The sequence below is a fragment of the Geotrypetes seraphini genome, chromosome 5 (genome assembly GCF_902459505.1).
Source record: "Geotrypetes seraphini chromosome 5, aGeoSer1.1, whole genome shotgun sequence".
Classification (NCBI taxonomy): domain Eukaryota; kingdom Metazoa; phylum Chordata; class Amphibia; order Gymnophiona; family Dermophiidae; genus Geotrypetes; species Geotrypetes seraphini.
The window spans coordinates 258,280,999-258,308,739 of NC_047088.1; the positions used below are offsets into that span (position 1 = coordinate 258,280,999).

Here is a 27,741-nt window from a genome sequence, read left to right on the forward strand (position 1 = left end):
ATCTCCCATCGCAGTATGTCCTAAGTTTGGTTTTTGCCTTTTAGAAAGCAGAATCCCAAGGATTAGAATGTGTTATGTAATAAGAGTTGGAGAAAATAACAGAATAAATCAATCCATGCTGGGTGGAAAGCTCATGATAGAAACCCTGGAGTTAGGTTTATAAATGCTAAGTTCTGTAATCAGAATAATATGAGAAGCCACTTTAGTAGACAGGACCCCACATATGTCTAAAATCCTCAATCGAGATACATTCCACAGACAGACAGACTTCTACACAAGAACATCCATAGAAAGCAGCAACAGCAATGAAGTTACTGGGAACAATATCTTCGTACAGACAGTAGTACATTGCACACATACCAAAATTTCACACACTCACAATTGATCAGAGTACTAAATCCATGTACAACTTAAAACACTTCTCAAAAATGTGCAAATGTTAGCACTGATCAAAATAAAAGTACACACACTTTTTTCATAAGTACATTATAAACTGTGCCTAGCATTTCACTGAGAAAAGGTGTAATAATTTATATGGCGCAACCAATATGATTAAGGTCAATGGCTCCATAAAAGCATAAATTAGAATGAAAGGTCCAATTTATAAATGTATTCGTAGCACTGTGAAAATTCTAGGTCTCAAATTATCCACATGTATTTATTTACAACACAACCATGTTATTAGCCATATGGGATCTAGAATAATTATTTCAAAGATAATGTTCCTAATTTCAGCACAAGATAAGATATGGCATAGAGTCAAACAAGAAACAGTACTGTATCGTCTCTAAGAGACCATGTTCATTTTCTTCTTTTAAAAAATAAAATCCCCCCCAAAACCCTTTTTATGTGTAATAGTTTGGCTGTATTAGATTGTAACAAACTGGTCACTTCTTGCACTGCACCTAGTTAAATAATAAATGGAATAAGCAACTTTCCTCTAATTTTCAGTCCTGGAAGCTACCAAAGGAATAAATAGACAAATTTCCATAAACAAAAATTTCAAATAGCCAGATTTACTAAATGGTGCTTCTACACATTGACACACTGGTCCCATTTAATAGATAAGGAGCCAATTTCTAATAACACACATCAATGACATTAGCAAATGCTAATGCAGTAGCACACTACAGCACTTCTAGCCCAAAGAGGGCAATTTTGACATGGTCCAACAGTCTACAAGATCATTTCATTGTAGAGTTTCCTTACTCATACATTTTGCATACTTTTACTCCCCCTCCCCCATCTATTTTGCCTCTTACCCACATTAAGGGGTGACAAGGCAGTGTGACAAAGCAGTGGCTGCTGCCAGAAGGATGCTGGGCTGTATAAAGAGAGGCGTAGCCAGTAGAAGGTGTTGATGCCCCTGTACAGGTCATTGGTAAGGCTCCACTTGGAGTATTGTGTTCAATTTTGGAGACCGTATCTGGCAAAGGACGTAAGAAGACTTGAAGCAATCCAGAGGAGGGCGACAAAAATGATAGGAGGCTTGCGCCAGAAGACATATGAATAGACTGGAAGCCCTGAATATGTATACCCTAGAGGAAAGGAGAGACAGGGGAGATATGATTCAGACGTTCAAATACTTGAAGGGTATTAATGTAGAACATAATCTTTTCCAGAGAAAGGAAAATGATAAAACCAGAGGACATAATTTGAGGTTGAGGGGTGGTAGATTCAAAGGCAATGTTAGGAAATTCTACTTTATGGAGAGGGTGGTGGAGAGTAAAACTGTGACTTGAGTTCAAAGAAGCGTGGGATGAACACAGAGGATCTAGAATCAGAAAATAATATTAAAAATTGAACTAAAGCGAGTACTGGGCAGACTTGCACGATCTGTGTCTGTATATGGCCGTTTGGTGGAGGATGGGCTGGAGAGGGCTTCAATGGCTGGGAGGGTGTAGATGGGCTGGAGTAGGTTTTAACGGAGATTTCGGCAGTAGGAACCTAAGCACAGTACCAGGTAGAGCTTTGGATTCTTGCCCAGAAATAGCAAAGAAGAAAAAATTTAAAAAAATAAATTTAAATTGAATCAGGTTGGGCAGACTGGATGGACCATTCGGGTCTTTATCTGCCGTCATCTACTATGTTACTATGTAATTTTCAAAATACACCTACTCACAAATTATTTGAATACTGCCCCCCAAATATTGCATATTATTTTAATAATTTGATAAATTATTTTCATCAGCACTTCAAACAAGAACTAGTGTAGCTCCTGTTTTTTTTCCAAATGGTCAAATGCATTCACTTCCCTCTTTTACTTTAGTGAAGAAATAGTAGAGACTTTGGATCATATATAAAACTTTAAACAAAGTTACACTATAATAAAGAAGAGATCATAACACTACTTCATGTTAAATGGAAATGTTTCTTCTTTATAGCACAAATGCTGCCATAAAGCATACAGAGCTCCTGAGCTGCATAAAGTCTTATTTTGGAAAAACAAAATACTTAACATATTTCCAAAAGGAATCTTGGCAGAAAAGAGCACTTTTGCTTCACACCGAACACAAATCTAAAACAGGGACCTGTCAGCCCTAGCTATTGCTAGCAATCAGCATTTTTGGGTTGCCCTAACCAATGTCAGCAAAGGCCTATGGGAAATTATATCAATCTGACTCTGGGATGTGGATGCAGATAGACCCTAAGTGCTCATGCACAGAATTCACATACAGTAAGCATCCAGGCAAACTGTTTCAAACAACCCTAATTCAATCAGTGCTTAGAGGACCTGGCAGTAAAAAGGTGCTCTAAGAGGTGTTAAGAATGTCTGAAGATATACAATGGATAAAGGTGGTCAATGAAACTAACTATTGTTTCAAACAGTTTACAAATTCTAAACAGAAAGATACTGGGAAATACAATAGTTTCTATATTTAGAATAAGATTCCAAGCTATAAAAGGCTCCTCTTGCATCACCCCCTCTCTCTTGTCTATCTCTGGGACCCGAAGCTTTGACCATCACCCCCATCCTCCTTTCTCTCTCTGCCTCTCCCTGGAACTTCAAGCTTCTCTCTGGACTCTGTAAGGCAGGGAAACTGCTTTGCTCTCTCCTTAATTGTAATGCTTATGAATATTGCTTTTCTGTAAGCCTATTTCTATAATATATTCTTTATGCAATCACCTCTGGCTGTGCTTCTCATTTGAGTTTACTTCCTGGTGAATCTTCTGTGAAGGTACTGAACTCGGGACCTGGCGTTTGTACGGGCGCCTCAAATAACCCCACCTAACATTGTGGGGGTGCAAAAATCCTTATAGGACCCAGCATTTTAACCCAATGGCTGAGCTGTGAATGTTGTGCACTGCAATGTAGAACAGCTGGGTTTGATTCCCAGCCGAAGGCACAGATTCCTGGGCTGTTCAGGGTTTGGGATGCTGTAGAGGCAATGTTGGGAGTTTCTGCAAGAAGGGAAGTCATTTCTTAGTCATTTCTAGTGACCAGACTATGGGCTGGATTCTCAAAATTTTACCATGCCTTTAACGATGGTCGCAAAACCAGTTTGTCGATTTAGCGTGCCAGTATTTTACCGTCCGATATCAGAATGGCTCAGCATGGTCTTCTCTCAAATTTCCTAACAGCCTCTGACTCTGCCATGCAAATTTAGTACAACAAGGTCATTACTATTAAAATAGTAGTAAATTGGGCCCATTAATATTTAAATGACACTCCGGGTGGTTCTCCATCTTAGCCAGCTTATTCTTTAAGCAAAGTGCAGGTTTTTAATGACCAAAAATCACTGGCTGGTCCGGGGATGCTGGTCCTGTGAAAAGCGTGTCTCAGGCACATGTTTCTTACTGTAGCTCATGATAATTTTTAAAAACACACTATTCCTATAAAGTATAGGAATAGTGATGGGAAGAAACTCAAAAGCATGCGTCTCAAGCGCATGTATTAGAAGCACGTAGTAAAGGCTTGTCTTGTATGCATTTGTTGAAAGCAAACTGCATCTCCTCCCTTCCCCTCCATCCAATAGCATTGGCACGCATATGATTGACACAACATAGTAATGCTGGTAGTTCTCCGCTCCTCCTATCCACCCATGCCACTTTCTGTGGACTATTTTGCACATGTGCTGATCGCCATGAAAAATGGCTGATCTCATGTAAATTTGGTGACCCTCATTTGCATGTGTAGTTCTCGAGAAGGATTTGTCTTTTTTGAATTGTTACATTTGCAACCTGTCAGATTTTACCGGTGACATTAGAGAATCTGGCCTTATGTTTTTCAGTTTTGGAGGAAGCCAAGAAGTATGTGGCTCCTGCTTAGAATGCCTGTTGCAATGACAAAGCCAACTCCAATCAGGTCAAGTGGAGGAATTGCACATAAATGCTGCTATCTGGCTACCATCTTTATTCAGATAACCCTGAACAAATAAAAATATGTGCATTTTCTCTCTTGTTCCTGGTACAGACTAAAGCTGCCCAATTCTCAATTCAAATCGATTCACTGAATCACTCTGGCTGAATTGATTTGAATCGATACTTTTTTTTTTAAGTGGCCTTATCGATTCGGTGGTCCGATCACAGCTCCTTCTCTCTGGCAGCAGCAACAGCAACAGGACTGCAATCGGAGTGAAGGTACAGAAGGAGGCAGTTGTGAGAGCCACGGGAGCAGGCTCCTGCAGCTAATCCCCCATCAATCTGAGGTGGGTGGCTATGAGCTGCACCACAAAGCACAGCTCTCAGTGCTAGGCAGAGCCACACACGCACAGCAGCAGGGGGCTGGCAGCTACAGGCATAGTCATCGGAGCAAGGGGACACAGGGGCCATTGCTCCTCCCAAACTGTGTCCTTTGGTTTCTCCTCATTCCCTCCCCCGAGGCCTACCTTCCACACTCCTACCTTCCCATAGAAAGGCGATGAATCAGCTAGCCAGTAGTGCTAGCGTGTAAGGCAGAGCACTGCTGGCTGGGAAGGTAGGAGTGTGGAAGGGGGGCCGCGGGGAAGGGAATGAGGAGAGACCAACAGTTAGGGGAGAGAAGGTAGGAGAGAAATGACTGGACTGCAGGGGGGAGTGAGTTAGAAAGGAAGGAGAGAGATACCTGACCGGAGGGGGGGAGAGAAAGGATCCACAAAGGAGGGAGAGAGACCCACCCATGGAGAGAGAGGGACGGAGAGACAAAGACCCATGGAGAGAAAGAGAGAGGGAGGGAGATGGTAGGCAGTGGGAAAGAAACAGACATGTTGGATATGCCAGTAGAAGGGAAGGTACACAGATAGAAGATGGATGGTGATCACAGAGAAAAAAGAAAATGTCAAATTGGCAGGAGAACCTGGTGAACAAGTTAACAGAAGACAAACAGAAACCAGAGCATAAAACTAACATGATTTAAATAATAGAATGACCAGAAAACTAAAGGTAAAAAATATAATTTTATTTCCTATTTTGTGATTACAATATGTCAGATTTGAAATATGGATCCTGCCAAAGCTGGTGTTAGACAGCAAGCTTGAGCTAGGGCCCAAGAGAGAGGAAAAGACTTATGTTTAGCTTGTTTACACCACAGCACTGGCGTAGTGTTGGAGAGGGCAAAAGTGGGTGGGGTGGGTGAAGAAGCTACAGAATAAACCCACCAGGATGTTTGGAAAAAAAATGCCCAATTGGGCAGGAAAATCAAATCGAAAAATCAATTCAATAGGCCAATTTGAATCAAAAATTTTTTCCCTAAATCGGGCAGCCCTCAACATACATACTACTACTACCATTAATTATTTCTATAGCGCTACCAGACGCATGCAGCACTGCACAGAGTCTCAAAGAAGAAAACATCCCTGCTTGAAAGAGCTTACAATCTAAACAGGCAAGACAGACAAACAGGATGTTGTGGATACAGTTAAGGGGAACAGTTAATCAGCTGGCTGGGTTGGAGGGCAGAGGAGTAGGGTTAAGGATTGAAAGCTATATCAAAAAGGTGGGCTTTCGGTCTGCTTTTAAACAAGGGAAGGGGCTTTACAGGTAATTTATTCCAGGCATAGGGGGCAGCTAAATGAAAGGGACAAAGTCTGGAATTGGCAGTGGAGAAGGGTAAAGCTAAGAGCGACTTATCTGAGGAACTGAGTTCTCTTGGAGGTGAATAAGGAGAGAGAAGAGAGGAGAGATATTAAGGGGCAGCAGAATGAACACACTTGTAGGTCAGTAATAAGATCTTGAACTGTATGCGATGGCAGATAGGGAGCCAGTGAAGTGACTTAAGGAGAGGGGTGACATGAGCGTAGCGAGATTGGTAGAAGATGAGTCGTGCAGCAGAGTTTTGTACAGATTGCAAGGGGGAGAATAATAAAAACAATTCTGCTAATCAATACAACCACTAACACTGAGCACTGCTTTAATAATGACCAACATTCTTCCATGATATTACCAATTTAAAAGCCCTTCTACCTCTGTTTCTTGTTTGTTTAGGCAGTACTCTCTCCTGGTCAATTACTAGGACATCCACGAAAACTCAACTGAACACAACTTCTAATTCTCTAATACTGGGCCGCCCAACTTTACATTAACATGAACAGTTGCACACGCAATTTCTAGAATAAGGTCAGTTGCATATGCAATGTAATTTAATAACTGGCTTTTCACTGGTAGTAATAGTCAATAGGCTTAATTTGGTATTAATTAGTGATAAATGGCACCAATTGGCATTTGCACTTGGTCACAATTCTAGAAGTTGCACATGGAATTTCTATTGTGCACAACTTCTGGGGAGAGGGCATGGATGAGTTATGCACACAGGTTGCAGAATAGTAGGGGTTACACATCTAACTACCAACAATTAGGCATGAGCACTTACACCAGCCTTTGACATGACGTAAGCGCTTATGTCTAAAGTTAGGCACAGGACTGTTGACTTTCGCTAGTATTCTATAATGGCCATTCCATGTGGAACATTCTAGCACCTGAAGTTTGGCTTTTTTTCTTGAATCTACCCTATAGTGCAAACACGCATTGGCCCAATATACAAAAAAATGTATTCAACACATGGATTCCTAGTATAGTTACTACTGTTTCCTAAACTGACGCAAATAGCACCCCTGTACTTTCAACTCACATTCCTTTTCCCTTCACATTCTAAAATGTCATTGCTATGCTATACATGGTACACATAGCAATTCAGTCCATTATTTTTTCTTCATGGCTTTGTAATTCTTTTTACCATGGCTTTACATTAACAAATACAATTTAGGATAACTATAAAAATAAGAATTTAAAAATATCTTCCTTCTAAATTCACACACATTCTATTTGAGCCTCATTGCAAGTTTACAACAGCTTAAAAATGTGAATAATGAGTAAGCAATCTTCGATGGCCTCACAAGTCCCTAAACAGTTCCAGAAAGGACACTTTGGCTATGCTGATACTTGTACCAACCACTTACTAGCTTTTTTTTAAGTAAGCAGAAGAAATACCAATGCTGTTGAGGCCATTTGGATCTCTACACAGGAGGTGGACTTATGAAAAAGAAAAAAAAAGAAAACTTTGGCTTTAAAAACCACCCCCACCAATGTAAATCAGATAAACACTGAAATTGGAATTACCTAACTGCTATTTTGACAATTTCCCCTCTCATCACCTCCCAAAATAAAGCACAGGAAAGGAATTTGGCTATATTGTATAGACAAGGCTTAAGAACCACCAATGATAGCATAAGAGAAGAGCAGAATTAACCTCGCCATGTTTCACATTTCCAATGTAATAGTTGAGCTACAGATAATGCCATCTAAATTACATTAACATGCTTGCTGCTTTTGTCATTGTAGTGTGCTATCAAAATAAAGGGCAAAATTCAAAACAGATTCCACAGAACTATTTTTCAGCCATAAGAAGTCCATTATACTGAGCTCATATGTCATCCAACTTAAGCTACTTACATTTTGAAATTTAGTTTAATACAGAACCAGTCATAAAAAAATAAGCATACTTAAACTGGTACTAATATACTGTACTTAATCTACTTACATACTAAGATGATGAAGGCCCTCGTTCCTCACATCTGGTCTCTTTGGTTTGAGCACAGTAAAAGCTCCAAGCTGCCAGAAGCATTTTCAAATCAATACAATCAGGACATCCTGGCCCATGGATCTGAAAATGCTCACAGGTAACACAGCCTTGACAGTAGACTAGTAATGGTGATCAGTGTGCTGCCAGAAAAGTCTTTATGTGCCAAAAGTTGTTAACTTAGACTAGCTTTGAGTCCAGGAGGTAGTTTTACTCCTGAATCGGCTGATTCTAGAATTAATACTGAAATGAACTGAGTCAATTTCAGTATTAGCTGAGAATACAATATGAAATTAATGCACAGTTAACCTTAGAATACCTTATCAATATGAACACAACAGTTCATTAATACAAACAAACACTGGACTAATGAATATTGGAGTGAAATAATTTGCATGTGAAAATAGCACATTAAAAGAGGTTCATAGTTGCATTAGTTCAAGGGTAACCAGAGATGAGTTTAACAGTCTTGGGTTCAGATGGGTTGGAGAAGGAGGAATTAATTTTTCCCAAATCATAATCCATAATGTTTCTTTCTTTTTATAAGACAACAAAACTGGATTAAAAATGGACAGATCCTTTATTCTGGAATAATGTCTATGATCAAAATTCTGGATCTGTTACATTGTTTTCAAATGTAAGCCACTCTGCTCCAAGTTTAGTTACCCAGGTTTCAGTTTCACTTTCTTGTTTTCATTCTTTGCACTATTCACAGCAGTGATGAACAAATTTATTTTCTACTATTTTCACACAAGATATTGGAATTTACTACAAACCTCTTTTCTTTCACTTCTAGGATTTGTTACTCCTGGGAGTAGCTGACACTACGGATGTGAATTCATTAGTAGATCTTTGATTTATAACTACGTCTCAAAAAGTTCAGTGCATTCTAAGCTGATTTAATGTGAGCCAACTTTCAACAAATCAGCATGTGTAATTATAGTGTGTGTTTAAAAGTCACTAATGAAATGAATGTGTGAATCTAATTAAAAAATTTACCTGCAGATCTGGAAAAATTCAAAATAAAAACAAATAGTAAACAATTTTTTTCTAATGCTCGCATCCCTAGCTGGCACAGTAAAATCACTTCTTTGGGTGGAGTAGCTAAGCCAGGATGAACAGGCTACTTCTTTGAACTTTTCCTGTTGTAAATAACTGTGGCTGAAATTTTACAGCAATGCTTATAATTACTTGTAGGTTCTGATGCATTCAGGCTGCTACGCCACTCTACTCCTTTTTCTTCTGCTTTACAACTGCATGTTCTGTAGACATGAAAATCTCATCAGGATTTAAAACAAAAAACCCCAGTTGTGCATTTTCTGTGCTGCTGTTATGGCTCTTTAAAACCTTGCCACCAAGTTCACTGGCATATCATGTCACCTCTTGTGCTACAAATACATGAAAAAGGTTAAGCAAAGCAGTGGGGTCCAGATTCTATAAATGGCGCTTAAAAATGTCCACTGATTGTGTGCCAATCACTCTACAGCACTGTTTATAGAATCGTAGCTTCAGAAAAGGTAGGCGCTACAAATATAGGCCAGGATTTGCAAGGTCTACATCTAAATTTTATGTGAATCTCGCCTATGGAAGCGCTTTACAACACCAAACGCCACTTCTGTCATTAGACAGGTCTACAGTGGAATTAGACATCATAAAGTGCCTCTGTAGATGTGATTCAGCATCAGTAGACACCTCCATTTTTTATTTTAAATGTTTTTTTCTTACTTTAGGTAGCATTTTCAACTTAAGTTAGGCACCAGTACGGCACCTACCAGCGCCCTAACTTAAGACGCCATTTATAGAATCCAAGCCTGGGAGTCTTCAACCTTTCAACAGAAAGGAAGAGGAATGTAAAATCCAACATCTTCCCCACTGACACACTGTTATAAATTATCTTCAAAACTATCAACCTTCTGGCAGATCAAGTAGAGTTTTACTTTAAAACTACTCATAAAGCACAGTTACTTACCGTAACAGGTGTTATCCAGGGACAGCAGGCAGATATTCTTGACTGATGGGTGACGGCACCGACGGAGCCCCGGTACGGACAATTTTAGAGTGATTGCACTCTAAGAACTTAGAAAGTTCTGGTAGGCCGCACCGCGCACGCGCGAGTGCCTTCCCGCCCGACAGAGGCGCGCGGTCCCCAGTTATGATAAGCCAGCTAAGAAGCCAACCCGGGGAGGAGGGAGGGACGCAAGAATATCTGCCTGCTGTCCCTGGATAACACCTGTTACGGTAAGTAACTGTGCTTTATCCCAGGACAAGCAGGCAGCTATTCTTGACTGATGGGTGACCTCCAAGCTAATAAAAGAGGGATGGAGGGAAGGTTGGCCATTAGGAAAACAAATTTTGCAAAACAGATTGGCCGAAGTGTCCATCCCGTCTGGAAAATGTGTCCAGACAATAATGAGATGTAAAAGTATGAACTGAGGACCAAGTGGCAGCTTTGCAGATTTCCTCAATGGGCGTGGATCGGAGGAAAGCTACAGATGCTGCCATAGCTCGGACTTTATGGGCTGTGACAGAACCTTCCAGTGTCAGTCCGGTCTGAGCATAACAGAATGAAATGCACGCTGCCAACCAATTAGACAACGTACGTTTCGAAACAGGACGTCCCAATTTATTTGGATCAAAGGACAGAAAGAGTTGAGGGAATGATCTGTGAGGCTTAGTACGGTCTAAATAGTAAGCCAGAGCCCTCTTACAGTCCAAAGTATGTAAAGCCTGTTCACCAGAATTAGAGTGAGGTTTTGGAAAAAAGACAGGCAGAACAATGGATTGGTTGAGATGGAATTCAGAGACAACCTTCGGGAGAAACTTTGGATGAGTACGCAGAACCACCTTGTCATGATGAAAGACTGTAAAAGGTGGATCCGACACTAGTGCATGGAGCTCACTGACCCTCCTGGCAGAGGTAAGAGCAATAAGAAAAAGTACCTTCCAAGTGAGAAACTTGAAAGAAGCAGTAGCCAAGGGTTCGAATGGAGGCTTCATTAAAGCGGAAAGAACTACATTAAGATCCCAGATAACAGGAGGGGCTTTAAGAGGTGGTTTCACATTAAAAAGACCCCGCATGAACCTGGACACTAAGGGATGAGCTGAGAGGAGTTTTCCATGGATTGGCTCATGAAAAGCTGCTATAGCACTAAGATGGACTCTGATTGAAGTGGACTTGAGGCCAGAGTCTGACAAAGAAAGGAGATAATCCAACAATGTCTCCACTGCAAGGGAAGTGGGATCATAATGATGGAGAAAACACCATGAAGAAAACCGCGTCCACTTCTGATGGTAACATTGAAGAGTGGCCGGTTTCCTGGAGGCATCCAGAATTGAACGAACAGGCTGAGACAAGAGTGTATCATGAGAAGTCAGCCCGAGAGATACCAAGCTGTCAGGTGCAGAGACTGTAGGTTGGGGTGTAGGAGAGTTTCCTGATGCTGAGTAAGCAGAGAAGGATACAGAGGCAGAAGAAAAGGTTCCCTGGAACTGAGTTGAAGTAGAAGGGAGAACCAATGTTGCCTGGGCCACCTCGGAGCAATCAGAATCATGGTTGCTTGATCCCTCTTGAGCTTGAATAAGGTTCTCAACATGAGAGGCAGAGGAGGGAAAGCGTACAGGAACAGATTGGACCAATCGAGGAGAAAGGCATCCGCTGCCAGACGGTGAGGTGAGTAGAGTCTGGAGCAGAATAGGGGCAGCTGATGATTGTGTGGAGCTGCAAAGAGGTCTATCTGAGGGGTGCCCCATTGAGCGAAGATGGATTGTAGAGTTACCGGATCTATTGTCCATTCGTGAGGTTGGAGAACTCTGCTGAGCTTGTCCGCTAAGGAATTCTCCTCTCCCTGAATGTAAATAGCTTTCAGGAATAGATGGTGATTTACGGCCCAAGTCCAGATCTTTTGGGCTTCCTGGCATAAGAGGCGAGAGCCCGTCCCACCCTGTTTGTTGATGTAGTACATCGCAACTTGATTGTCTGTGCACAACAGGACAACTTGAGGAAAAAGAAGATGTTGGAAGGCCTTGAGGGCATAAAACATCGCTCTGAGTTCCAGGAAATTGATGTGACGCTTCTTTTCCTGGGCAGTCCAAAGACCTTGAGTTTGGAACTCGTTCAAATGAGCTCCCCATGCATAAGGGGAGGCATCGGTGGTGATGACTAGTTGATGAGGAGGTTGATGGAACAGAAGACCTCTGGACAGATTTGAGGATACCAACCACCATTGTAGAGACTGACGAAGAGATGATGTCACAGATATGTGACGTGAGCAAGGATCCGTCGCTTGGGACCACTGGGTAGCTAGTGTCCATTGAGGAGTGCGCAGGTGAAGACGTGCAAGAGGCGTGACATGAACTGTGGAGGCCATGTGACCCAAGAGAATCATCATTTGCTTTGCTGTGATGGAACGCTGTGGAAGCACCTGCTGACATAGAGAGTGAAGCGTTTGAAGGCGATTGGACGGCAGGAACGCTCTCATGAGGACTGTGTCCAAGACAGCTCCTATGAATTGAAGTCTCTGAGTGGGGATGAGATGAGATTTGGGTAGATTGATCTCGAACCCCAGAAGTTGAAGAAACCTGATGGTTTGGTTGGTGGCCAGGAGAACAGTCTGAGATGAATTGGCCTTTATCAACCAATCGTCCAGGTAAGGAAAGACCTGAAGGTGGTGAGATCGCAGGAAGGCAGCCACCACAATCAGACATTTGGTGAATACTCTCGGAGAGGAGGCAAGACCGAAGGGTAGCACCTTGTATTGGTAATGACAACGATTGATCATGAAGCGTAGGTATTGTCTGGAGGCCAGATTGACCGGTATATGAGTGTACGCTTCTTTGAGATCGAGAGAACATAGCCAGTCGCCTTGATTTAGAAGAGGATAAAGAGTGGCTAGAGAGAGCATTTTGAACTTTTCTTTGACCAAACATTTGTTGAGATCGCGGAGATCTAGAATTGGTCTGAGATCTCCTGTTTTTTTGGGGACTAAAAAGTAACGGGAGTAGAATCCCTGTCCCTTTTGATCTAGAGGAACCTCCTCTATGGCGTTCAAAAGGAGAAGGGATTGAACCTCCTGGAGAAGAAGGAAAGACTGATTGTGCGAAGCAGACTCTTTTGGTTGACTTGGAGGAGGTAGAGTTTGAAAGTTGAGAGAGTAGCCGTGGTGGATGATGTTCAGAACCCACTGATCTGACGTGATAAGTTCCCAACGGCTTATGAAATAAGAAAGACGTCCTCCTATAGGTTGTGGAAGTTGAGTAGGAGGGAGAAGACTGGCTATGTTCTGGAGAACCAAGTCAAAAGGGTTGAGTAGACTTTTGTGCAGGAGTAGATTTTACCTGCTGTTGTTGCTGAGGTTGTCTAGCAGCTGGACGCTGTTGCCTCTGACGCCTAGGTTGTTGAGCAGTTTGAGGCAGAGGGCGAGCCACAAATCTACGTTGGTAGGTTGATTGTGGACGAAAGGGCCTAGTTGGTGGAGGCTTCTTAGGTTTAAGAAGCGTGTCCCATCTGGTCTCATGAGCTGATAATTTCTGGGTAGTGGAGTCCATGGAATCTCCAAACAGCTCATCCCCTAAGCAAGGAGTATTGGCTAGCCTATCCTGGTGATTAACGTCCAGTTCTGAAACACGAAGCCAGGCTAGCCTTCGCATGGCCACTGAGATGGCCGTGGCTCTGGAGGTCAGCTCGAAAGTATCATAGATAGATCTTACCATGAATTTTCGAAGCTGTAAAAGAGATGAACAAGTGTGGTGAAAAGCAGACTTTTTCCTATCAGGAAGATATTTCTCAAAAGCAGTGATATTTTGTATTAAGTGCTTAAGATAAAAAGAGAAATGGAATGCATAATTTCCTGATCGATTTGCTAACATAGCATTTTGGTATAGCCTTTTACCAAACTTGTCCATAGATTTGCCCTCTCTGCCAGGAGGGACTGAGGCATATACACTAGCCCCTTTGGACTTTTTCAAAGTGGACTCAACCAAAAGGGACTCATGAGCTAATTGGGGCTTGTCAAACCCAGGAATAGGAATGACTTTATACAAAGAATCCAACTTTCTAGGCGCTCCAGGAATAGTTAAAGGAGATTCCAGATTTTTATAAAACGTCTCTCTCAATATATCATGGAGAGGGAGTTTAAGGTATTCCTTTGGAGGCTGGTCAAAGTCCAAGGCATCAAGGAAAGCCTTGGATTTCTTTGACTCAGCCTCCAAAGGAATGGAGAGAGAATCACACATTTCCTTCAAAAATGAAGAAAAGGAAGATACTTCTGGTTTAGAGGAGGCTTCTAAAAGAGACGGGTCCTCATCACCAGAAGAGCATTCTCCCTCCGAAAGAAGAGGATCCTCCGAGTCACCCCATAAGTCAGGGTCTCGAACCTGAGAACTCCGGTCTCGAGACTCTGGAGTGGAAGGCTCTAAATGCCGGGACTTGTGAAGAGACTTCCCTGACCTGCCCGATTCGGTACCGGGAGATGCTACAGTACGCACCGGAGCCGAAGTTTGTACAGCTTGATGGTGAGCTCTCGGCTCCGGCGCCAGAATCGGCATGGAGACCGAGGAAACCGACTGTACCGGTACCGATAGAGTGGACGTCGATAAATTAGGACGGTCCACTATCGGTACCGGTGGCTCAGACCGGACTGGTACCGGCAAATTCGATGCCAGGGCTGGAGGTAGGAGGTGCTGTAGCTGTTCTTTAAGTTGTTCCTTCAGAACAGCAGCTATACGCTCCTCAAGGGAAGGCACCGGTACCGTCTTTTTCTTTAATGGTACCTTCGGTGCCGCTCTACGCTCCGAGGATGAGGACCCCGATGTCGAGGGGCTCACCTCTATTGGAGCGGAGCGCTTCCGTGGGCGCCTCGAGGTCGACAGAATTGGACTCGCTGCCATCGAGACCGGAGGACGCTCCAACGGGGAAGGCTTCTTAGCCGGCTTACCTGGAGTCGACACCGCCGCGGTATCGCGTGGTGTCGATGATGTGGGTGCCGACTGCGCCGGTGCCGATGTCGGTGCCGGTGTAGAATCAGACATCTCGGCACCAAACAATAATTTTTGTTGAATCTCTCGATTTTTAAGAGTTCTCTTCTTTAAAGTTGCACAGCGGGTGCAGGTTGACGCTCGATGGTCGGGACCAAGACACTGGAGACACCAATTATGAGGATCAGTTAGTGAAATTGGTCGTGCACACCGCTGGCACTTTTTGAAGCCGGGTTGGGGGGGCATGAATGTAAAAACGGCTTCAGCCAAATCGAAGGCCGAGGCCTCGATGGTGGCTAAAGGCCCCGCCGGGGCAAGGCCGAAAAACAGGCAAAAAAACAAAAAGTTTTTTTTTTTTTTTTTTTTTAAGAAAGAAAATAAAGAAAAAAGGAAAGGAAATAATATTCCTCAAAAAGTTTACGCGAGCGGGAAGTTCACAAAAAATCCTCTCACAACAGCCGTTGAGAGAGACGCGTCTTCTTAGCTCCGCGGAAACTAAGAAACTGGGGACCGCGCGCCTCTGTCGGGCGGGAAGGCACTCGCGCGTGCGCGGTGCGGCCTACCAGAACTTTCTAAGTTCTTAGAGTGCAATCACTCTAAAATTGTCCGTACCGGGGCTCCGTCGGTGCCGTCACCCATCAGTCAAGAATAGCTGCCTGCTTGTCCTGGGATAAAAAGAGATTATGTACTCACCCTGGTAAGGTATTTTCCAGTGGATAGGAGAGACATTCTAGACAGATGGGTTATTTCCCCATAGCCATGTGCAAATCCACTCCAGATTTTTCTCTCTGCCTCTGCTGTACTTCACTGGGTTCTCTAGCTCCAACTTCAGTTAGTTCCCAAGCACTGAGAGCCACCCAATACATGTGTAGTAGACACACTTATAGCAACAGGCTTAAACCAACTGTTCTGCTCAAGAATTAACTCAACAGTAATGTTAACCGTCAACACTGACTGCAAAGGAGCTCAGAAGCTGCTCCCATATAAAACTGAAATATACAGTATATAGTTTTCAAGTTTCTGAATGGTGTACAATTAAAAATTTATCAGCATACAAAAGCGTTATTACAGGTTAAAACTTTACAAAAAATAAACTACAGGGTAAGTTAGTAAAACAAATAAGACACAAACTTAAAACAGACGTGAACAAAGGGGAAAGAGGCAAGAACTACAATAATAAAAGGAAAGTTAACATAAGGAGAAAAAAAAAATCTTCCTAGCCCCCAAGGACTGATGGGCATCCAAAAATCTGCTTGGGGAAGCATAAACAGAGTGAAACAGTAGGTAGGCATAGTAAGGACTAGGCAGGGGTCTAGAATGTCTCAAATATCTACTGGAAAAGAGCTAACCAGGGCAAGTACATAATCTCTTTTTCCAGTGAGACATTCTAGACAGATGGGATGTACAAAAGCAGTCCCCAAATAGCTAGGGCAGGCTTTATGTGCCAACCTTGGCCAAAGACAGAATCTTGTCTTGCCGCCACAGTCATTTCCATAAAACTTGGGAAACGTGTAAAGAGAAGACCACGTTGCCACCCTGCAAAGTTCCCCATGGGAGAGAGCTCAACGTGTGGCCCACGAAAAAGCCACACTCATGGAAGAATGCGCCTTGATGGAAACAAGAGTCTGTTTCCCAGAAAGAATGTAGACTAACAAAATGGCTCTATGGAGCCATCTAGAAATTGTGGCCTTGGAAGCAGGAGTGCCCCGCTTAACTGAATAAGTCAGCACAAACAAATGGTCAGAGACACGAAATTTGATAGTGACCTCTAGATAACTCAGAAGAACTCTGCACACATCCAGTTCCTTCAGCATTCTATCATACGTTCTGGAACCAGTACACTGAGATGCAGGCAAATGCACTTCCAATTAACAGAAAACCGAAACCCCATTCGACAGGAAGGAAGAAATTGTCCGAAGGAAAACCCCAGTCTCCAAAATACAGAGGGACGGTTCTCTACAAGACAGAACCTATAGCTCTGACACACATCGTACTGAATGGATGGCAACCAGAAAAACATGTCAAGGCCAAGAGGGAAACATCTTGAAGGGGCTCAAAAGGCACCTTAGTAAGGCTAGACAGCACCATGTAAAGGTCCCTGGAAGGGAAAGGTTGCTGAACTGGTGGTCCGACATGAAGAGTCCCCTTTAGAAATCCAGCAACAGCAGGAAGAGATGCCAACAAGAACCAACGCTCCTGGGATCTAAAACAAGAGAGCCCGGTCACCTGGACCCAAAGAGAAGCCACAGTGAAGCCTTTATCCAGACCAACCTGAAAAAAAGGCAAGAATCAGCGAGATCGGAGCTGAAAAAGGGTCCACCTGGTCCTGGATACACAGACCTTGAAAGGCCTTTCCCACCTTAGTGTAAGTCAAAACCATGGATAAATTCTTACACTTGAGAAGAGTATCAACAACCATAGCAGAATGTCCTCTGTGCTCTAAGAGCCATGCCACAAAAGCAAAGAGACCCGAATCCTCCAAGGATATTGGACTTTGTGGGAGGAGGTCCGGAAAAGCGCTCAGCCAAAGGCTGCAACTCCAGCGCAGATGCATTAAATCTGTATACCACGGTCCACAAGGCCAATCTTGAGTCACCAGAATGACATGGCCTGGATGGGTCATGATCCATCAAATGATCTGGCTGAACATTGGCCAAGGAGGAAAGACATACAGGAGAATCTCCTGAGGCCACAGCTTTACCAGAGCATCGAGCCCCTTGCTTCTGGGCTCAGATCTTCGATTGAAGAAGTGATCCACTTTCTTGTTTTTGCTGTGGCCATGAGGTCAAAGCAGACCTGATCCCAGTGCCTTACTATTGCTCAGAACGCCGCTGTGGATAGGGCCTACTCGCCCGGATTCAGCATCTGTCTGCTTGAACATTGTCTACTCCCGCCACATGTACTGCCGTCAGCGCTAGGAGGTGATGCACCGCCTAAAGAAAATGAAGGCGGGCTTCCTGAACAAGAGGAGTGCTCTTGGACCCTCCCTGGCAATTGATGTAGGCTACTGCTGTCACAGTGCTGGAGAAGATGCTGACTGCTTGGCCTTCCAGCGTCTTCTGCAACCTCATCAGAGCTAGCCAAGTGACTGAGTTCCAACTGATTGATTGACCATTTTCGCCGAGAGGACATCCAACTCCCCTGAACAGGAGAATGATTGCAATGGGCTTCCCTGCCCCAAAGGCTGGCATCTGACCTTACCACAATCCAGGAGGCAATATGTAGCGGAGCGACTGTGGGAGAAGCCACCAGTTCATGCTTGCTCAAGCTTGCAGAGTCCAAGGTAGACAGGCCTGTAAGACATCCCTGTGCAGAGCCCAGCGAGAGAGCAAAGCATGCTGAAGAGGACACATGTGCATCTTCATTCAAGGAACTACATCCAGCATGGCAACCATGGATCCCAGAAATTGAAGATAATCCCATGCCAAGAGGGGCATTCCTTGGCCTGGCGCCACTGTGCCTCTTCAGAACTGCATTTCGCTTAGTAACACTAGATAAGCGATCAAATCAAATTTTAATAAAACTTGGAGGTAGAAGACTGGGAATACCTGTAATCATTGGTAGCCAAGTAAAAATATCTGCAATGTGGCACTTGCATATGGTCAGGATCGCTATGAGCTAAAATTTTTTAGAACGACCAAACCCAAGAGGGTCTGGGTTTGCTATCAGACAGAGTCATAGGGCGACAGAATCCATAAGTCGTCCAAACCTTTGCCAAGCAATAACTGCTCCTGATAAAGCAGTTTAGCCAAAGTAGCCTTGGAAATGGAATCATCAGCCCACTGTCCGAACCAAAGCATTCTGTGGGCAGAGATGGAATACACCGACACCTTATATAATCTATCTCAGCCAAAAAAAGTTGAGGAGGGGGAACCACTGCCTCACTCTTCAGTGTGCGCATTTGAGAGAGACAGGAATATGCTACAAAAGACATAGCCAAAGCAGCTGTGTCAGTTTCTTGAGGACCAGATCCACATGGCGGTCCTGCATATCCTTTAACACTACCCTACCCTCACTGGGAAGAGAGGTACGTTTAGTCACCTGCACCATCAAAAAATCCACCGTGGACTGATCCAAAAGTTGCTGACATTCCTGTGTCCAGGGGACATCAGTGTAACAAAGCTCTAGCAATTTTCATAGAGTCAAACTGCACCAAGACCAGAACGCTCATATCAGGGTGCCAGGGAAAGGTAGCAAGCACACACCACAAAGCTAGGAGGAAGTAATGGATGGAGCCGGCTGAGTGATCAAATTGAACTTCTGCAAAAATTCAGAAATAAGCTCCGGCAAAGCTGCAGACTTAAGCGCAGGAGCATGAGAACATCCCCAGGCTCCAAAACCCCAGAGAGATCCAAAAATCCTACACACAGTCCCTGATCTCCCGCCCTGGGAAGCGCTGCACATGCAAATAAGGGTTAGCAAGTGAGTCATCCGCATCAGAATCCCCCAGATCAGGGTCAGGCAGCGCCAAGAACAGTGGAAGGCTGAATCGAGGATGTGTCCAAAGGAGCAACACCACAGAGACGCTGTGGAGGCTGGTTGGGACTGTGCAGGGGGAGAACATTGGCTTCTGAGATTAAGACCAAAATTTCATAAATTCAGAAAAAGTGTCCTGCTCCTGGGATGCAGTCACCCCAAAGTGACTAAAATTGGCATGTCTTAGGCTACGAAGGGTCTGCCGCCCAACAAACGGAATTACCAGCCTTGCCGAGCCCGAAAGCAACGATGGTCGCTGGGCTGAGCGTTTGGTCACCTGATTCAGCAGGGGAGAGGCTAAGCTAGATGCTGCACAGGGGGGGGAGGGCGGGCTGCACCATGCGTCATGTGGCACATGAACATTCTAAAAATGCTAAATTTGCACAATCCTGGCAAGAATCATTACATTACATTACATTAGGGACATCTATTCCGCCTATACCTTGCAGTTCAAGGCGGATTACAAAAGAGCTAACTGGACATTTCCAGCGAAGTTACAACAGTTTTGGGGTTTGTTGGGGTTTTTTTGGTTACAAGGGAGGAGAGGTACCTGGATTAATTCTGGAAGAACTTGCAAATTGGATATTAAATTGACTGTACGTTACTGTGTGATATAACAAATAGATTACAATTAGAGTACAAATAAGATTACGTTACATTTCAGGGATCTGAATACTTGGTTGGTGTTTTGGGGAGGAAGATATTATTTAAGTGGAGGTTTTGGGGGGAGAATTTATCTAGGAGGAGGGGGAAGGTTTGGGTTAAGATATCTGGATACATTTTTTTTTTTTGAAAAGTAAGGAGAGCCAAAGGACTCCATCCCAGCAAGTTTCTAGGTGAAATTTTGAAGAAGCAGGGAGCTGTAGAAAAAAAGATTGCTAAAAATCCAAAATGGTCAGCATAAAAAAATTCACACCAAAATCACGATATTTTTCACTTACTTCCCAAACTCTAAAAATAGTGAAATTAGGATTTTTCGGGGGGGGGGGGGGGGAAACATTCAGATACACTCAAAACCCCACATTTCCAACCTCCCCTGATTCCTCTCATAAGCTGTCAGCCTGTGTACTCACTGTGCCTGCTTACAGATCTCTCTTAGTAGCTGGATGAGAAAACTTACTGCCACAATGCTGGGAATTCTTCTTTAAAGCTGATCTTTGGGCTGCCAGTCAGATTCCTATATCTGACTACACCTCCACCTCAGCAGACCAACAAAGGCACACCGGGATGAGCAAAGGCGTGAAGATGCAGCCAGCACCCTTCGAGACACCAGCAAGCCTCCTAAGGGCACTTAACAGCCTGTGCTTGACTCCTGCTTAACAGTAAGTGAGACCACATCAGGGATGTCCCTGAGTTCCAGAAAAAAACTATGCAGGCTGGCTAACAGGTACCTAGTGGGATCGGCCTGTCAGCTACAGACTGAAGTCTGTGAACTCTCAAGCAGGCAGAGCTTCAAAATTGCTCTAAGCACCAAATTACCCGAAAAAGGGACAGAATTACATTAAATTAAAAATAATAAAATAAGGAGAGGAGAGCAGAACAAACACTCCTACAGGCACCCGTGCAGAATGAAAGAACTGAATGTGGAGCTAGAGAAGTACAACAGAGGCAGAGTGAAAAATCCAGAGTGAATTCCTTCTGCAGCAACAGCAGCAGCATGTGGCTATGGGGAAATAACCCCTCTGTCTAGAATGTCTCACCTATTACACTGGAAATCTAATTATGAAAGTGCAGCAAAATACTATTCTTCCTAATGTAAGTGGACAAGATTAAGCTGAGGAAATGGTTAAAATTCTAATGTTACCCCAATTCTTGAGGTGTTCCATTATCAAAATACAAAACTGAGCCAGAATATGAGCGTGCTCACTACTGGACGTTTATACATAATTCAGAGAAAGCACAGAACAGTTTTACAGCAAGCTCCCCCAGAGATTTCAGGCAAACAACCTCCTTAATGTGAACATAATTGGCTTTCCAAAAGGGAGGACCAAATATAATTTACTACCTGCAACTAAATATGTTCTGTTCTGGATGTTACCACAAAGTTTAATAAAAACCAAAGAAACATTGTGGAGTGACAATGTTCCTGAAATGGACTTTATTGAAGGTTTAAAAGTTCCAAAAGACTTTTGGAATTTTTAAACCTTCAATAAAGTCCATTTCAGGAACATCATCACTCCACAGTGTTTCTTCTTCTCTGTGAATCTCCCAGGGTCAATTTCTTTGTTTTGACCACAAAGTTTAATTGCAGAAAACACAAGCAAATAGTTAATAAAATAGAAATGATAAAGCAAATAGTTAATAGAAATGCTACAGTATAATCTTAGAAATTTGATAGCCAATTTAAAGGGTTTTAAATATGCAGTTCTATTTAAAAAGTAATAAAACAGTTCATTAAATATATTATACAATCATATTTAGCAGCTACATAAAACTGCACGTCTAGCCTGCAAAAAATAACACTGCAACCAGTGATCACCATAGCTAAATTTTCTTCAACTAAAACTGAAACCATTTTATACAATAAACTTCAGAAATGCCCAAATCATGGAAGCTTCACTTCAATCTACAAGTTTCAACTTCTCAGCACCAAATTTTTCATGGAAAAATTTAAAATGGCAATTTAAAAAAGCACATGCTTTTATCAAGATAAGATACAAAGGAAACAATATACGACTATAAATTGGCATCATTTCCACGCTTTTACCATCCGAGGATCAGCTCAATGAAAGGAAGCTAATTTCTGTTATTTCCATTCTTAAACAGTACCGTTTTGTCTCAGCTGTAAAAAAAATATTACAGGAGGAGCTGCTCTTGTAGTTTAACCTGCAGTACATATTCTTTTCAACCTGTAATCTTTTTCATTTATAAATAAATTATTAAAATGTAAAGAGCAGGACTAGTATAATGGCTCAGTGACAGTGCTGTATATTAGCCACATATGACCGATTTCTCATATTCTGTTTTTACTTTTTGGACCATCTGGAGCTGGCGATGTGGCAAAGCAAAAATTCACAGCTCTCAAGGAAGAAGGCAGCCCAGTCATTCTGCAATGATAAGAGTCACTAACTGCATTTGTGTCTGAGTCCAGACAATACCACGGTCTATCAGAGGACTGAAAAAGAGTGTGTTAAAAGTGGGGGGAAATCCCCAGGCTTCTGTGAATGAAGCCTATGGCACCACAACTGAGCTGAAATTCCCAAAAGAAGTGAGGCAAGCAGCTGCTAGGTTAAAAGAACAAAACACTTGCGGATATAAATATCCCTTTCCTCTAATAACATATGTACAATATTTTCAGCTTCCATATTCCTATATTTTTGGTACTTTAAAAAAATAAAAAAATTACCTCAAATCTATTAGTTCAGGTGGTCTATCAAATAATGTGTACTCATTAACTAAACTACTGTAAAATAGGTAATTAAAAAAATGTACTAATGTTCTCCAAGTACTACCAAATTTTTGCTAATGATGCAACAATGGGCAATGAGCTGTTTCTCCATGTTTCTTTCATGTTGTTAAAGCAACAATGGATCTTAGACAAAACAAGCAAGCAGACAAACAATTTTCAGTCAAGGAGAACTCAGCTGTTTGCTATACTTGTCAGTGCCCTCTGAAGAAGTGCCAGCAAGTACCACATCAGCTGAACAAGCGCAAAATGGAAAACCATCCTGATCAGACAAGCAGCAAAGTACCTTTAGAAACCACACATTCTTTTTAAATCTCACAACGAAGATCTCAAGAGCTGCTTCTCAATGTATCGCATAAAGGACAGAAAAGTGCTTTCAGTGAAAGAGGCGTCAGGTGCTTCTAATTGTTGTCAGGCTCTTTAACCTGTAGAGAGAGTTACTGTAAATAGTGCATAGTGTAACTGAAGAGCTACATAGTAAAGGCAAATTTCTTCTTGGCTGGAAATGTCCCTTATTCAGATGAAGCTGCTGTTTGAAGCCAATGGAAGCAATAATAGTAAAAAAAAAAGCAATACAGAAGGTAAGTTTGTCCCCAATGATCTCAAGTTTTCATACAAGGATCAGCAAGAACAGAGTTAACACTGCTGGTTACCCAAGCTGAGAATAACTCTTTGATTAAACAGAGAAAAAAACACCTCAACAACACAGGAAACATGAGAGGAATGAAAGAAGCCCAGTGGCTCAACGCTGTGTAAGTGGACCCCAGATGAAGAAATGCTACTATGGAGGGCTATCAGCTGTGTTGTTTCCACCCAGCCAGAATTCAAACGGTGATGGAAAGATAAGCACAGTCCCAGACTACCTTGAGGACAGTTAGTCATTAGCTAGGAATGAGCATATACTAAAGTGCTTTGTCTAAATGAACCACATCAGTACCTTATAAAAAATGTATACTCTTTGTGGAAAAAAGGTCCTCATTATACATAAAAAAACAATTTAGAATAATCATTGCAATTTAAATGAAACCTGGAAATCAAGAGAAATAATTTTCCCTCTTGTCTTTCTTTCTTTCTAAATTAGAAAAAAAAAGTGCAGTCACATAGAAAATAAATGCAGCAGACATGAGCCGAGTTTGAGGCAGGTGGGCTAGTGATAATGCACAAATGTGTGCCTTAACAGTTCTTCTGCAGAAGGGCGTAACTTGGCTTCTACAAAAATGCGCTTCAGGAAATCCCGCAAATGATCCGAGACATGGGCAGGCAGCTGGGGGCTGGTTGGTTGTGTGGCTATTTTAAAAATAGCAGCCATGGCTTCAAATTCTGCCCAAGGAGGTTTCTCAGTCAGCATTTCCACTACTGTGCATGCCACACTCCTAAAAAACAAAGGACCATGTATAAATATCCATAGTACAGAAACAATCTCTTAACAGTTCCATAACACAAATGTACTGGCAACAGTTTTTGTCTTTTCTGATGGTTTAAATTTTGCGTAGCACTAGATTACTGTATATCTGTGACAGACAAACAGAATATCAGTGTTGTTCGTCCAGGTTGCCTTATATTTAAAAACAGATTTCCAAGAACTTTGAATGAGGTAGGTCTTCGTAACAAGAAAGCTTGCAAAATGATCCAAGACCTACGGGCACTTCCTGTGTGACCTTTACCAGTGCAATCTCCCTGCTTCAATGAAAAAGGTATGCACGGATATGATGAGAAAAAAAAATGTTTCAGTAGTGTTCAGAAATATGAAGTCAAGTTTAACATACCAGATATCTGCTTTTCTTCCATAACCTTCACCACTAATGACTTCAGGGCTCATCCAATATGGGGTCCCTGTGACAGACTTCATTCCCGTACCGGAAAGACAAATGGTTTGGAGACGTTTACTGGCACCAAAATCTCCCAACTTCACATTACCTGCTGAATCCCGAAGAATATTTGCACCTAAAAAGGAAAGTGTTTTTCTTAGTGTTAAAAAAAAAAAAAATGATCTAGACAAAAATGTGTAGCAGAGTTCTAGTAGCTGTCTTGGGCAAAATGAGTTTTTGTAGGTTATTATACATTTTAAAAGGGCCAACAATAAGGATGTGGCAGTAAACAGGGGTTTTTTTTGGGGGGGAGGGTTTTGAGACTTTGAAGGCTATGGATCAGAATGTGAGGCCTGTAAAATCTCTAACTGATGCACCACCATCTTACTTAGTCCTCTCAACTTAAAAAAATGCAAAGGGGGGATATTCTATACAAGTCAGCCAAAATTAGGTGCTTACTTCTGTGTGCTGATCTTTGAACCACTCACAAAGGGTTAAATCGGTAATATCAATAACTGGCGTTAACAAGCACTTAACTGGCAGTTGTTAGGAGGTATGTGTGGATCTGTCCTATACCCTATTCTATAACGTGTCTAATTTTCATAGAATGCAACACCAAAGGGAGTGTGGCCATGGGAAGGTCAGGAGTGTTCCCAGAATAATGGCACATAGTCATAGAATACCTGCATTTCCATGCTTAAATGATGTTCGCTGGAATAAATACTCATAAAATTAGGTGTAAATGCATGTTAGGTTAGCATTCTATAAAAGTCGTTCCACGCAGAAGGGAAGATTAGACTTACCTCGTACAGCTTTTTCTAGTAAACAGGCACCTCATTCCTGAATTCTTGGGTGGTCAATCCCTTCCCACGAGAATTGTGTAGAGCACCTCATTAGCACTTTCTTCGCTCTGCCTCCCATCTCTCTGGGCTGACCCGTTACTCCTTAATTTATATCAAAGCAGATGGTCAGCCCTAGAGAGGAAACAGAAAAGGGAGGGGTTTGGAGATATTCCCACCAAAACAAGTTTGTACTACTCAAAACACATAATAATGAAAACACAAACTATTGAACATATAAACATTTAAGCATATAACAAGATGGAACAAACTAGCCACCTACCCAAGTGCCACCTGCACCAACAGTCTTAGGGTTCTGAAGGACACCTCCTGAATGCAATGAAGTAGCAGTGTGTTCTTCTATCCTTGACATTATTTGATAAAGGAAAAAAAAACCCAAACCAAGAAAACCTGGCTCGTCTGAGGCAGTAAGCAGGCTAATGAACATCTGATGGGGCGGGCTTCAGGAATGAGGTGCCTATTTACTAGAAACAAGATTACCAAAGTAAATACCTAATCTTCCTTTCTAGTGCAATAGGCACTTTATTCCTGAACACTTGGGATATATCAAAGCAATCCCCAGAATCTAGGGTGGGATAGATGAGCCTGCTGAACATAAGAACATAAGCAAACCCTCCGCTGGGTCAGACCTGAGGTCCATTGTGCCCAGCAGTCCGCTCACTCGGCGGCCCAACAGGTCCAGGACCTGTGCAGTAATCCTCTATCTATACCCCTCTATCCCCTTTTCCAGCAGGAAATTGTCCAATCCTTTCTTGAACCCCAGTACCGTACTCTGCCCTATTACGCCCTCTGGAAGCGCATTCCAGGTGTCCACCACACGTTGGGTAAAGAAGAACTTCCTAGCATTCATTTTGAATCTGTCCCCTTTCAACTTTTCTGAATGCCCTCTTGTTCTTTTATTTTTTCGAAAGTTTGAAGAATCTGTCCCTCTCTACTCTTTCTATGCCCTTCATGATCTTGTAGGTTTCTATCATATCCCCTCTAAGTCTCCTCTTCTCCAGGGAAAAGAGTCCCAGTTTCTCCAATCTCTCAGCATATGAAAGGTTTTCCATTCCTTTTATCAGACATGTCGCTCTCCTCCAAACCCTCTCGAGTAACGAGGATTCGAAGGCAGCATCCAATTTGGTCACCAAATCCACTTTGTAAACTTGTGTGAAAGTATGGCGAGAGGACCATAGAAACATGACAGCAGATAAAGGCCAAATGGCCCATCTAGTCTGCCCATCCACAGTAACCATAATCTCTTTCTCTCTCTCAGAGATCCCATGTGCCTACCCCAGGCCCTCTTTGAATTCAGACACAATCTCTGTTTCCACCACCACTACAATCATGTACCAGCTCTGAAAATCTCTTTAGGAGAGACTGCTGTAGCCTCCACCCAGGAGGATGCTACATCCCTAGTGAAATGCGCCTTTAAGGATAAGGATGGTTGCTTTCCACTTCTGATGTAGGCCGACGAAATGGCCATACAAATCCACCTTGAAATGTTCGCTTTAGAAGTTGGTCGACCCCTACAGGCTGCACCTACCAACACAAAGCTGATCTAACAGTCGAAACTTCTAGATAACAAAAGAAGCACTCTGTGAACATCCAGCAATTTCTGGATTTTGTCCACTTTCCTGGGTCCCAAGGGAGTGAAGGAAGGCAATAACTTTCGATAAGAAAAAAGGTACAGTATGTAGTATCATTCCAGATTCTGAAATTCTTAGAAAAAGTTCTCTGCATATGAGGGCCTGCAGTTACGACACCCGCCGAGCTAAGTAATCGCTACTAAAAACACCATCTGAACCATGAGGTCTAACAATGCTGCCTGTTCCAGCAGCGTATGTGGAGCTTTAGAGAGCACCCGCAGTACAAGATTAAGACTCCATGATGGAAAGGGGTGTCATGCTGGAAGACACAGGTGCAAAGCCTCCTTCAGAAACATGGCCACATCTGGGTGTGAAGCCCAAGACTTTCGTTCACTTGAAGTCTAAAACACGAAAATACTGCCACTTAAATCTTGAGGGAACCCACTGCTAGACCTTTCTCAAGTTCTTTCTGCAAAAAAGCTAGGACCAAAGAGTTTGGAGCTGAAACCAGGTCCTATCATCTGTGTGCACTAGACCTGGAAATACTTCCATATTTTCGCATGGGCGGCTAATATTGATTGCTTTTTGGCTTGTAAGAGGGTAGACATCGCCCCATCAAGATAACCTTTATGTGTTAAGGCTGCGCACTGAAGAA

The 27,741-nt window shown here is 42.7% G+C and overlaps 1 protein-coding gene across 3 annotated transcripts in view; it reads right to left on the reverse strand.

Annotated features, from left to right (window-relative positions):
* LOC117360795 (general transcription and DNA repair factor IIH helicase subunit XPB) overlaps positions 1-27,741 on the reverse strand; it is a 262,217-nt gene that overhangs the window by 80,450 nt on the left and 154,026 nt on the right. The window contains exons 16-18 of one of the 3 annotated variants that reach the window (XR_004539518.1): positions 24,614-24,791; positions 23,134-24,220; positions 1,507-1,538 (exon numbers count right to left, since the gene is read on the reverse strand). The exons of 1 other annotated variant lie outside the window; for it this stretch is intronic. Coding sequence is in view for 1 of the 2 variants with exons in the window: in XM_033945181.1 (XP_033801072.1) it covers positions 23,995-24,220; positions 24,614-24,791 (404 nt within the window). In the remaining variant the exon portion in view is untranslated. Of the gene's footprint in view, positions 1-1,506; positions 1,539-20,400; positions 24,221-24,613; positions 24,792-27,741 lie in introns of those variants that run through there. One more of the 3 variants, XM_033945181.1, reaches the window with a different exon arrangement.